This window comes from Littorina saxatilis, linkage group LG17 (genome assembly GCF_037325665.1).
Source record: "Littorina saxatilis isolate snail1 linkage group LG17, US_GU_Lsax_2.0, whole genome shotgun sequence".
Lineage (NCBI taxonomy): Eukaryota > Metazoa > Mollusca > Gastropoda > Littorinimorpha > Littorinidae > Littorina > Littorina saxatilis.
In genome coordinates, this window is record NC_090261.1 from 62,804,951 (window position 1) to 62,818,782 (window position 13,832).

The following is a 13,832-nucleotide window of genomic DNA, read 5'->3' on the forward strand; positions in this document are numbered from 1 at the left end:
CTGTGGTCTAGTGGCTGTGTTTTCTGTGGTCCAGTGGCTGTGTTTTCTGTGGTCTAGTGGCTGTGTTTTCTGTGGTCTAGTGACTGTGTTTTCACTGCATTTCTGCAGTCCAGTGACTGTGTTATCTGTGGTCCAGTGGCTGTGTTTTTTGTGGTCCAGTGGCTGTGATTTCTGTGGTCCAGTGGCTGTGTTTTCTGTGGTCTAGTGGCTGTGTTTTCTGTGGTCTAGTGACTGTTTTCACTGCATTTCTGTGGTCCAGTGGCTGTGTTTTCTGTGGTCCACTGAATGTGTTTTCTGTGGTCCAGTGGCTGTGTTTTCTGTGGTCCAGTGGCTGTGTTTTCTGTGGTCTAGTGGCTGTGTTTTCTGTTGGTCTAGTGACTGTGTTTTCATTGCATTTCTGTGGTCCAGTGGCTGTGTTTTCTGTGGTCCAGTGGCTGTGTTTTCTGTGGTCTAGTGACTGTGTTTTCTCTGCATTTCTGCGGTCCAGTGGCTGTGTTTTCTGTGGTCCAGTGGCTGTGTTTTCACTGCATTTCCGTGGTCCAGTGGCTGTGTTTTCTGTGGTCTAGTTGCTGTGATTTCACTGTATATCTGTGGTCCAGTGGCTGTGTTTTCTTTGGTCTAGTTGCTGTGTTTTCACTGTATTTCTGTGGTCCAGTGGCTTTCAACCACTGCGTGTCGCACTAAAAGTCAACCACTGCTTGCTTGTTGCACAGAACAGTGAAACACTGTTCACACTAAAAGTCAACCACTGCTTGTTTCACAGAAAAGTGAAACACTGTTCACACTAAAAGTCAACCACTTCTTGTTGCACAGTGCAGTGAAATACTGGTCACAAAATTCACACCAAAAGTCAACTGCTGCTTGTTACACAGAAAAATGAAACAATTCTCACACTAATAAGTCAACCACTGCATGTTGCCCACCTGCCTGTGGTGTAGGGTAGCTGGAGACTGCAGTGTCTGGTGGTGGTGTCAGAACTGAGATGCAGACTGGTTGCCTGTGTGCACCAGGACTAGAGTTTCATCCTACACTAGCACCAACAGAGAAAGTTGCTGTAGTCTCACTACAGAGTTGCATCTTACACTGACACCAACAGAGAAAGTTGCTGTAGTCTCACTACAGAGTTTCATCCCACACTGTCACAGTAGGTCGCTGGTGTCTCAAGTAGGGCTGAACACAGGATGTCAAGTTTCCTGTACACAAGTGTGACATGAGATAATGTTTCATGTGTCGCTGCTGCCCTCAAAAATAACCTTGTGAAAAGGTGAAGTGTGGCCTGGAGTCTGTTATCTTGCCGGTGCACACAACTCATACATCTCGTGCATTCTGGTTAGCCTTGTGAGACAGGCTTTGTCAGCTTCACAGGGAAGTGTCAAAGAAGTGCTGTTTGGTACATGGTGCTTATCTCATCATTGTTTATTTTGGTGCTGGATGGATCACAGTGTTTGCCACTTAAGAGTAGTGGTATAGGTGAGAGTGGGGTGGTGTAGAGGACCTGAAAAGTGATCTTTGCTTTAACATGGAGGGCAAGACAAACCTACAGAAAGCCAGTGCTGCATTAAATGAAGACAGAATTATTAAAGACAAAATCAGACAGCTCTCAGGTAAGCGTTTTGTTGATTTTGACAGTTCTTACTATGCTCAAGTGTGACTACACACAATAAAATGGTTCAAGTTTGATTTGTCAGATATGCAACATGGTGTCACAGCAAGTTTGGTAGCCTGCACATAATGATAGTGTCACTTGACTGCTCTGTTACACAACCACACACAGACACACTGTAAAACAATAGTGTTGTTTAAATACTATGACCCAATAGTGTTGTTTAAATGCTATGGTCTGGTTTATGGTCACTTCATATTACTAGATAACTAAAGAATTAAGTTGACAAGCACATTTACTGCTTTTAGAAGTCAGTTTACAGCTAATCTTTTTTGCTCTGCTATTTTTTATATTTTTTATTACTGTTGTGTTGTTTCGCTGTCCTTGTCCAAAAATAGTCAACCTGATTGAGCACATGAAACAAGTGAGTCACAAGGACTTGCACGCACACACATGAAACGACTGCCGAATTTGTGCAGTATGGAAAAAAGATGGAATCAGATAAGGTCAAGCAGGTCGCAGTCTTATTGAAAGAGAGATGCATAGCAATGGAATCAGATCAAATTAGGTCAAGCAGGTGGCAGTCTTACTGAAAGAGAGATGCATAGCAATGGAATCAGATCAAATTAGGTCAAGCAGGTGGCAGTCTTACTGAAAGAGAGATGCATAGCAATGGAATCAGATCAAATTAGGTCAAGCAGGTGGCAGTCAGTCTTACTGAAACTTGAAAGAGAGATGCATAGCAATGGAATCAGATAAAAATTAGGTCAAGCAGGTGGCTGTCAGTCTTACTGAAACTTGAAAGAGAGATGCATAGCAATGGAATCAGATTAAATTAGGTCAAGAAGGTTGCAGTCTTACTGAAAGAGAGATGCATAGCAATGGAATCAGATCAAATTAGGTCAAGCAGGTGGCAGTCAGTCTTACTGAAACTTGAAAGAGAGATGCATAGCAATGGAATCAGATAAAAATTAGGTCAAGCAGGTGGCTGTCAGTCTTACTGAAACTTGAAAGAGAGATGCATAGCAATGGAATCAGATTAAATTAGGTCAAGAAGGTTGCAGTCTTACTGAAAGAGAGATGCATAGCAATGGAATCAGATCAAATTAGGTCAAGAAGGTCGCAGTCTTACTGAAAGAGAGATGCATAGCAATGGAATCAGATTAAATTAGGTCAAGAAGGTTGCAGTCTTACTGAAAGAGAGATGCATAGCAATGGAATCAGATCAAATTAGGTCAAGAAGGTGGCAGTCTTACTGAAAGAGAGATGCATAGCAATGGAATCAGATCAAATTGGGTCAAGAAGGTGGCAGTCTTACTGAAAGAGAGATGCATAGCAATGGAATCAGATCAAATTAGGTCAAGAAGGTTGCAGCCTTATTGAAAGAGAGATGCATAGCAGTGGAATCGGATCAAATTAGGTCTAGAAGGTCGCAGTCTTACTGAAAGAGAGATGCATAGCAATGGAATCAGATACAATTAGGTCAAGCAGGAAGCAGTCTATGAAACATCAGCCCTGCCCAGTTTTTAAAATATTTTATCTATAGGAAGCTTTAAATAGCAACAGTTGTTACGATTTAGACAGTTGTATTTTTAGTCACAGTTTCACCAATGGGTTTTTTCTGCAAAAAAATAAACAGCAATGGTTGGTATGTTTCAGATGAGAGAGAGCTTGTCCAAAAGAAGACATTTCAGAAATGGGTGAACTCTCACCTGATCCGGGTCAACTGCAAGATCAATGACCTGTACGTGGACCTCCGCGACGGCAAGATGCTGATGAAGCTGCTGGAGGTCTTGTCCGGGGAGAGGCTGGTGAGTCACTATGCAAGATAACTACCTGTAGGTCTCGGCCAATCAAAAGGCAAGATGGGGATTCACTGCCTGGAGAACACAGACACTCTATCAGAGACCTCATATCAAGTTGTAGAGTGAGCTAGCACTGAGAGTGCACAGAGAGAGGTAGCAATGAAAGTGTGTATTGTTGCAGCCTCGGCCCAGCAAAGGCAAGATGAGGTAGCAATGAGAGTGTATAGAGTGAGCTAGCAGTAGCAATGAGAGTGTGTATAGAGTGAGCTAGCTTCTTCTTCTTCGGCGTTCCAGGAGTGAGCTAGCAATGAGAGTGTATAGAGTGAGCTAGCAATGAGAGTGTGTATAGAGTGAGCTAGCAATGAGAGTGTATAGAGTGAGCTAGCAATGAGAGTGTGTATAGAGTGAGCTAGCAATGAGAGTACAGAGTGAGCTAGCAATAAGAGTGTACAGAGTGAGCTAGCAATAAGAGTGTATTGTTGCAGCCTCGGCCCACCAAAGGCAAGATGAGGTAGCAATGAGAGTGAGCTAGCAATAAGAGAGTGTATTGTTGCAGCCTCTGCCCACTAAAGGCGAAATGAGGTAGCAATGAGAGTGTACAGAGTGAACTAGCAATAAGAGAGTGTATTGTTGCAGCCTCGGCCCACCAAAGGCAAGATGAGGATTCACTGCCTGGAGAACGTAGACAAGGCCTTGACCTTTCTGCATGAGCAGCGTGTGCACCTGGAGAACATGGGCGCCCACGACATCGTGGATGGCAGCTCTCGTCTGACGCTGGGACTCATCTGGACCATCATCTTGCGTTTCCAGGTGAGAACTTATCCCCCACAGTGTGATTGTGGTAGTGGTGTGTACATGTGAGAACTTACCTGTCATAGTGTGATTGTGGTAGTGTTGTGTACAGGTGAGAACTTATTCCTCAGTGTTATTGTGGTAGTGTTGTGTACAGGTGAGAACTTACCTGTCATAGTGTGATTGTGGAAGTGTTGTGTACAGGTGAGAACTTACCTGTCATAGTGTGATTGTGGAAGTGTTGTGTACAGGTGAGAACTTGCCTGTCACAGTGTGATTGTGGTAGTGTTGTGTACAGGTGAGAACTTACCTGTCACAGTGTGATTGTGGTAGTGTTGTCAGACCTGTTTACCAGTACGATTTGGGCGTATTTTGTACGCCAAATTATTATCGGTACGCAAATACGCGACACACGCACAAAATACGCCTAAGAAAAAGTCTAGAATACGTTTTCCGGTGTTGGTGTGCTGATTACGGAATGGTACAACTGATACCGGTTTCGGTCGAAGGGAGATAACCATGACAGCGAGTCTTTAGCTGTGGAAACCTTGTTCAGTTGTTGGCACGTGCGATCATCTGGACAATCGTGGCAAAATGAAGCGAAAAAATGTGCCCGTTTCGGATGACTGTACCAAGTCTAAACAGCAGAAGCAGCAGATTTTCTGGGAGAAATATAAGAAAGAGCCAGGAATTGTGAAGTCTACTATGAGAAAAAGTCATGCACACTGCAAGTATTGTAAATCGGATTTCTCCGGGAAATATGACATCGAACGACACTGCAGTTCCAAAACTCACCTGGACAAGATTGCTGCAAAGTAATCCGCTAAAAGCTGCCAAGGAATTATGAAGTTCATTCCCGCAAAGCAAATCCTGCCAGAAGAAAAGGCTTTAGTCCGCGCTGAAGCAATGTCAACCGCAGATGTTATTTCACGAACTTCATCTTTTCATTATCAATCTGTTTGGAAGACACTGGTTATAATGCTATAAACTGACAGGTAAATAAAATTGTTTTATCCCTGTTGTATTGGAAGGAGTTAAATTCTGAAGGTGTTCACAAGACATGCTATTCTTACACAAACACGTTTGCACCCACGCGTACATTTTCCGTAGCCCAAATGGCTTTGCTTGCAAAGTACACCAATTTTTTGAAAAATACACTCAACTTTTTTGGAAAGTACTCTTGCCTCGGGTTTAGGGTAAACAGGTCTGTGTTGTGTACAGGTGAGAACTTACCTCTCACAGTGTCATTGTGGTAGTGTTGTGTAAAGGTGAGAACTTACCTGTCACAATGTCAATGTAGTACATTTAGTCTTGTGATAGAGACAGTATTGCCCTCTACTAGGATGTGTACTCTGTCTGAAGTGCTGTGTGTACCATCTCAGATCCAAGACATGATGATAGAGACATTATTGTGTGTTCCATCTCAGATCCAAGACATGATGAAAGAGACAGTATTGTATGTCTATCTCAGATCCAAGACATGATGATAGAGACAGTATTGTATGTTCCATCTCAAATCCAAGACATGATGATAGAGACAGTATTATGTGTTCCATCTCAGATCCAAGACATGATGATAGAGACAGTATTGTGTGTTCCATCTCAGATCCAAGACATGATAATAGAGACAGTATTGTGTGTTCCATCTCAGATCCAAGACATCATGATAGAGGAGGTGGACAACAGTGAGACCAAGTCGGCCAAGGACGCCCTGTTGCTGTGGTGCCAGATGAAGACGGCTGGATACCCCAACGTCAACGTGCGCAACTTCACCACCAGCTGGCGTGACGGCCTGGCGTTCAACGCCATCATCCACAAACACCGGTAAGAATAGACTACAACACCATTATCCACAAACACCGGTAAGAATAGACTACAACACCATTATCCACGAACACCGGTAAGAATATACTACAACCCCATTATCCATGAACACCGGTAAGAATAGACTCCAACACCAATGGCGATGAATATTACTGTTTGTAAAGGTTACTTGTTGACACCAGACAATTGTCTCTGCCCTCAGGAAGGGAGCTAAGTGCTGCCTTGCAGTGAATGGGGAGTTGCTTCAATGCATCATGCATACCACTGTCTGTGTTTCGGGAGGATGGGAGGTTGACATCAATTTGAAGTGTGCACTGCGACAAATTACAAAGGGTGTTGCTCTTGATATTAAATGATTGGGGTTGGGGTTTGTTACTCAACTTGAATGAAATTTTGGTCATGCAATCTTTGATTCAGTCAGGACTATGAGAGTGCATTTTTACTTGGAAGCTTAAACATTGATTGATAAGTTTTGTTAATTAAAAATCTGATTAAAATAAAAAAAATTCAGTAACAGAGTCAAAAGTGATTGCATTGCATTCTCCAACAATCACTGACTTGAAAAATATATATAGATGTCATTTTTAATGTGAAAATGTGGTCACTATATCAAATTAGGTCCTGTTGGCAAGTGCATGTGTAGAGCAACTGAACGGAAAGTAAGGGACAGATATTTAACAAACTTTACATATGAATTCTTCCAGTTAATATCCCATGAGGTGTTTTCTAATTATTTTGATAAATGTCTTTGATTACGTCATAGCTGGTTTTTCATAAAAGTCCACGCTGCACTGTCCTGACCTCATTTTTCCTTTACATGGATTACAATGTTGGTCAAGCATTCTTAGGCTCAGTCTATTGGGTTGCATTTCTGTGTGGAAGTTTGAAAATTATTCAATTATGTTCATTTACATTTTCATTAAAATCGAATTCTCACTGCCAGACTTTAAAATGTTTTAATTGAATTTCATTCCCCCCTCTGCTTCTTTACATCGGTAAACTGCAAGGGGTATTTATTTTTTGGTAAACACCCAGCAACCAAACAAATAACCACCCATGAACAGGCCCGAATCCTAGACAACTCATGCCGTCATGGGTTGAGAAGCTACACTTTTTGGGCACTACTTTTAGCGACTGAAAAGTTCTGAACACACACAAGCAAATGCACACATCCTTGAATGTCAAGAAAATGAAGCGGTTCCATTCACCATCTTGCCTCAGAAAACCGAACTTCATACAGTTTTTGACGTTTGAACACGGGCCGGGGGGGGAAGTTCGTCTGCTACTCAATAAGATGTAAGAAAATTTCCTTCGCAATACCAAAACATGAAAAGAACACAAAAGTATCTGCCTTTTTGCCTCAGCAGAAAAGCAGCATTACTATGTTCTTGAGTTTATTCCAAACCAAATGAACTGCTGTAAAGTGTGAGCAGAATTGATTGATTTTCACAGAACTCTTCAACCGGGCATTAACCTTTTAACTACCAAGTTTATTGTTGTGTAGACTCCCTCAGCTCCCAAGTTATTTTGAGCAGAGACGGTCAAAAACGGGTATGCGTGTTTAAATTATTATTACTCAGTTTCTCTTTGTCAGATTGATAAAAAAAATTGGTATGTTATTGGATAGGGATCAAACTTCAAAGAGTATGTGTTCTTCTTCTTGGTGGTATGTATGTCGCAGTGTTATCATGATTTATCTACCTGTTGACCTGTCAATAAAGTTGAAAAATTACGCTTACTTGTTGCTCCGGTATATCATCCGTTTCGCTGTCACTTGTTGATATTCATTGAACAATCAAAGTAGGTCAGATCAGCAGTGTTCACAGAAATGCTGATGTCGAAGCCAGAATCTTCTAATTGATGTCTATTTTCGTGGAGATAATCCAGCATAGTCATGAAATCAGGATCACTGTCATGTCGGCACCAAGCGCCCAACAAATTTGGTGAAAAAAGATCGATTGTAACTCTCACAGAGATCGAAAGCACATGGGGAAAAAACAAGGCGGAAGTGAGACAATCCCACAATGCATTTGCAACCGTCTTATTACTACTGCTCGCGCACAACAACCGCAAACAACCGAAACAGACGCTACACCGGCGAGGGGCGGTATCGGGCGGTATGGGAATGGCGGCAATGGCGGAAGACGGGCGGTATCGGGCGGTATGGTAGTTAAAAGGTTAATCCTAGTGTTTGCACAGGTAGACTGGAAGAGTGATTAGGACTTGATCAAACAATGGCACACAAACACCGTTTTTCTTTGAACATTTGCAGAAAAGGAGGAATACATTGGTTAAACACATCGTCTCAACCTATGGTCGCTGAAGCTCGCATTTTTCATGATCCGATAACGTCGACCATTATTTTTAATATTCACTGAGACTCAGCATGTAACCTCTACGTATTCTTTATCTTCTGCTTAATCATTTGCTTCAAACACACACACACAGACACATACAATACCACGCTCGCACACACAGACACATACATTACCACCCTCGCACACACAGACACACACATTACCACCCTCACAGACACATACACATACATTACCACCCTCACACACACAGACACATACATTTCTACCCTCACACACAGACACATACATTACCACCCTCACACACACAGACACATACATTACCACCCTCACACACACAGACACATACATTACCACCCTCGCACACACAGACACATACATTACCACCCTGGCGCACATACATTACCACCCATACACACACTGACACATACATTACCACCCTCACACACACAGACACATACATTACCACCCTCACACACACAGACACATACATTACCACCCTCGCGCACACAGACACATACATTACCACCCTCACACACACAGACACATACATTACCACCCTCGCACACACAGACACATACATTACCACCCTCACACACACAGACACATACATTACCAACCTCACACACACAGACACATACATTACCACCCTCACACACACAGACACATACATTACCACCCTCACACACACAGACACATACATTACCACCCTCGCACACACAGACACATACATTACCACCCTCGCACACACAGACACATACATTACCACCCTCGCACACACAGACACATACATTACCACCCTCGCACACACAGACACATACATTACCACCCTTGCACACACTGACACATACATTACCACCCTCACACACAGACACATACATTACCACCCTCGCAGACACATACATTACCACCCTCGCACGCACAGACACATACATTACCACCCTCGCACACACAGACACATACACTACCACCCTCGCACACACAGACACATACATTACCACCCTCGCACACACAGACACATACATTACCACCCTCACACACACAGACACATACATTACCACCCTCACACACAGACACATACATTACCACCCTCGCACACACAGACACATACATTACCACCCTCGCACACAGACACATACATTACCACCCTCACACACACAGACACATACATTACCACCCTAACACACACAGACACATACATTAACACCCTCGCACACACAGACACACACATTACCACCCTCACACACACAGACACATACATTACCACCCTCACACACACAGACACATACATTACCACCCTCGCACACAGACACATACATTACCACCCTCACAGACACATACATTACCACCCTCGCACACACAGACACATACATTACCACCCTCACACACAGACACATACATTACCACCCTCGCACACAGACACATACATTACCACCCTCGCACACACAGACACATACATTACCACCCTCACACACACAGACACATACATTACCACCCTCACACACACAGACACATACATTACCACCCTCGCACACACACACATACATTACCACTCTCGCGCACACAGACATACATTACCACCCTCACACACACAGACACATACATTACCACCCTCGCACACACACACATACATTACCACTCTCGCGCACACAGACATACATTACCACCCTCACACACAGACACATAGATTACCACCCTCACACACACACACACACAGACACATAGATTACCATCCTCATCTTGTTTCCCAGTCTAAAAAGAGGAAGCTACATGTGATGTGTTGTTGTTTCAGACCTGACCTGATTCAGTATGAGAAGCTGCACAAGTCCACAGCCATCCAGAACCTGCAGAACGCCTTCACTGTGGCCGAGGACAAGATGGGTCTCACTGCCCTCCTTGAGCCTGAAGGTACCGCCCTCTTTCAGTTGGATTGACAGGTTGCTATCAGTAGAGGGTGGTTTGTCACAACATGAAGGTACCGCCCTCTTTCAGTTTGAGTGACAGGTTGTCATAAGTAGAGGGTGTTTTATTTAATACATGAAGGCACCACCCTCTTTTAGTTTGATTGACAGGTTGCCATCAGTAGAGTGAGGTTTTTTACTACATGATCACTGGTTGACTGTTTCTTTGATAATATGATCACATATTTGTAGGATTGACTGTTTCTTTGATAATATGATAACATTTTTGTATGATTGACTGAATTTTACAGATGTGAACGTGGAATACCCTGACGAGAAATCCATCATAACGTATGTGGTCACCTACTATCACTACTTCTCCAAGATGAAGGCCGACTCTGTGCAGGGCAAGCGAATTGGCAAGGTGAGGAGTCTGTAGGCTGTCGTCATGGCAACAGTGGTGTCACTGACCATTGTCGTGGGTATTCTGACACTGACATAAAACAACAATGATGTCACTGACAGCTGTCATGGTTACTCTGACACTGACATAAAACAACAGTGATGTCACTAACAGCTGTCATGGTTACTCTGACACTGACATAAAACAACAGTGATGTCACTGACAGCTGTCATAGTTACTCTGACACTGACATAAAACAACAGTGATGTCACCGACAGCTGACATGGTTACTCTGACACTGACATAAAACAACAGTGATGTCACTGACAGCTGTCATGGTTACTCTGACACTGGATTAACACATGAGTGATGTCACTGACACCTGTCATGGTTATTTTAACACGGACCTAAAGCAATAATGGTGTCACTGACTGCTTTCAGTCTGACATGGACGTGTAAAACATGTTTCAGGTCATTGACAATGCCATCAACACTGAGAACAGCATTGATGAATATGAGACTCTGACCTCTGACCTGTTGGAATGGATCGAGCAGACGATTGTGATCCTGAGGGACCGCCAGTTTGCCAACTCGCTTACCGGCGTTCAACAGCAGCTTGCCGCCTTCAACACCTACAGGATTGTGGAGAAACCGCCCAAGTAAGTGTTGACTGTATGGTGAACATGTTGTAGGCGTTTAGCTTCACTGGATTGTGAACAAGTTGTAGACTTGTAGCTTCACTGAATGGTGAACATGTTGTAGACTTTTAGCTTCACTGGATTGTGAACAAGTTGTAGGCGTTTAGCTTCACTGGGTTGTGAACAAGTTGTAGGCGTTTAGCTTCACTGTATGATGAACATGTTGTAGGCGTTTAGCTTCACTGGATTGTGAACAAGTTGTAGGCGTTTAGCTTTACTGGATTGTGAACAAGTTGTAGGCGTTTAGCTTCACTGGGTTGTGAACAAGTTGTAGGCGTTTAGCTTCACTGTATGATGAACATGTTGTAGGCGTTTAGCTTCACTGGATTGTGAACAAGTTGTAGGCTTTTAGCTTCACTGTATTGTGGACATCTTGTAGGCTTTTAGCTTCACTGTAATCCTGGAACGCCGAAGAAGAAGCTTCACTGTATTGTGGACAAGTTGTAGACTTTTAGCTTCACTGTATTGTGGACAAGTTGTAGACTTTTTGCTTCACTGTATTGTGGACAAGTTGTAGACTTTTAGCTTCACTGTATTGTGGACATCTTGTAGGCTTTTAGCTTCACTGTATTGTGGACAAGTTGTAGACTTTTAGCTTCACTGTATTGTGGACAAGTTGTAGGCATTTAGCTTGACTGTTGTAGACTTTCAGCACTTTACAATACTTGGACAAGTTATATGGGCTTTCAGTTTTTTCAGTACTTGGACAAGTTATATGGGCTTTCAGTTTTTACAGTACTTAGACAAGTTATATGGGCTTTCAGTTTTTTCAGTACTTGGACAAGTTATATGGGCTTTCAGTTTTTACAGTACTTGGACAAGTTATATGGGCTTTCAGTTTTTACAGTACTTGAACAAGTTATATGGGCTTTCAGTTTTTATCAGTACTATGGAGACATGACCTTATAACTGTCTCAAGTTAGATTTGTTTGACAGGAATATATAAGTGTCTTAAGTTTGATTTGTTTGACAGGACTTTAATATAGCTATCTCAAGTTTGATTTGTTGGACAGGACTTTAATATAGCTATCTCAAGTTTGATTTGTTTGACAGGACTTTAATATGGCTATCTTAAGTTTGACATGCTTGACACGACTGGGGCTCGGCACTATTTGAATGTTTCAGCTTTGACGAGACTATTTGAATGTTTCAAATTTGACGAGACTATTTGAATGTTTCAGGTTTGACGAGACTATTTTAATGTTTCAGGTTTGATGAGACTATTTTTAGGTTTGACGTGACTATTTGAATGTTTCAGGTTTGACGAGACTATTTGAATGTTTTAGGTTTGACGAGACTATTTCAATGTTTCAGGTTTGATGAGACTATTTTAGGTTTGACGAGACTATTTCAATGTTTCAGGTTTGATGAGACTATTTGACCGTTTCAGTTTTGACAAGACTATTTTAGGTTTGACATGATTATTTGAATGTTTCAGGTTGGATGAGACTATTTGACTATTTCAGGTTTGACAAGACTATTTTAGGTTTGACGAGACTATTTGAATGTTTTAGGTTTGACGAGACTATTTGAATGTTTCAGATTTGACAAGACTATTTGACTGTTTCAGGTTTGACGAGAAAGGGAACCTGGAGGTGCTGCTGTTCACCATCCAGAGCAAGATGCGAGCCAACAACCAGCGAGTGTACCTGCCACGTGAAGGCCGCCTCATTTCAGACATCAACAAAGCCTGGGAAAAACTGGAGAAAGCCGAGCATGAACGAGAGTTGGCTCTCAGGGAAGAACTCATCCGGTGAGAGCTTTTTCTGTGTCATCTGGAAACGTTTTGTTCCTTGTAGACTTTTGAACATTCTTTCGAACAGCGTGTCGCCTATGACACACAATGTAATAAGAGGCACCATGACATACAATGTTATTAGAGGCACCATGACACACAATGTAATAAAAGGCACCATGACATACAATGTAACAAGAGGCACCATGACATACAATGTAACAAGAGGCACCATGACATACAATGTTATTAGAGGCACCATGACATACGCCCCCCGCGGGTTAGGGGGAGTCCCATATTGGTTGGGACGAGAAAGAATTTACCCGATGCTCCCCAGCATGTCGTAAGAGGCGACTAACGGATTCTGTTTCTCCTTTTACCCTTGTTAAGTGTTTCTTGTATAGAATATAGTCAATGTTTGTAAAGATTTTAGTCAAGCAGTATGTAAGAAACGTTAAGTCCTTTGTACTGGAAACTTGCATTCTCCCAGTAAGGTAATATATTGTACTAAGTTGCAAGCCCCTGGAGCAAATTTTTGATTAGTGCTTTTGTGAACAAGAAACAATTGACAAGTGGCTCTATCCCATCACCCCCCTTCCCTCCGTCGCGATATAACCTTGAACGGTTGAAAACGACGTTGAACACCAAATAAAGAAAGAAAGAAAGACAATGACATACAATGTAACAAGAGGCACCATGACATACAATGTTATTAGAGGCACCATGACATACAATGTAACAAGAGGCACCATGACA

At 42.5% G+C, this 13,832-nt stretch overlaps 1 protein-coding gene across 5 annotated transcripts in view; it reads left to right on the plus strand.

Moving 5' to 3' along the window:
* The window catches only part of LOC138952069 (spectrin beta chain-like), a 165,459-nt gene that overhangs the window by 16,220 nt on the left and 135,407 nt on the right, over positions 1 to 13,832 (plus strand). For all 5 annotated transcript variants that reach the window (XR_011451293.1, XM_070323641.1, XM_070323643.1 and 2 more), the window contains exons 3-9: positions 3,263 to 3,414; positions 4,045 to 4,218; positions 5,852 to 6,024; positions 10,132 to 10,247; positions 10,552 to 10,664; positions 11,115 to 11,302; positions 12,912 to 13,094. Coding sequence is in view for 4 of the 5 variants with exons in the window: in XM_070323641.1 (XP_070179742.1) it covers positions 3,263 to 3,414; positions 4,045 to 4,218; positions 5,852 to 6,024; positions 10,132 to 10,247; positions 10,552 to 10,664; positions 11,115 to 11,302; positions 12,912 to 13,094 (1,099 nt within the window). In the remaining variant the exon portion in view is untranslated. The remainder of the gene's footprint in view (positions 1 to 3,262; positions 3,415 to 4,044; positions 4,219 to 5,851; positions 6,025 to 10,131; positions 10,248 to 10,551; positions 10,665 to 11,114; positions 11,303 to 12,911; positions 13,095 to 13,832) is intronic.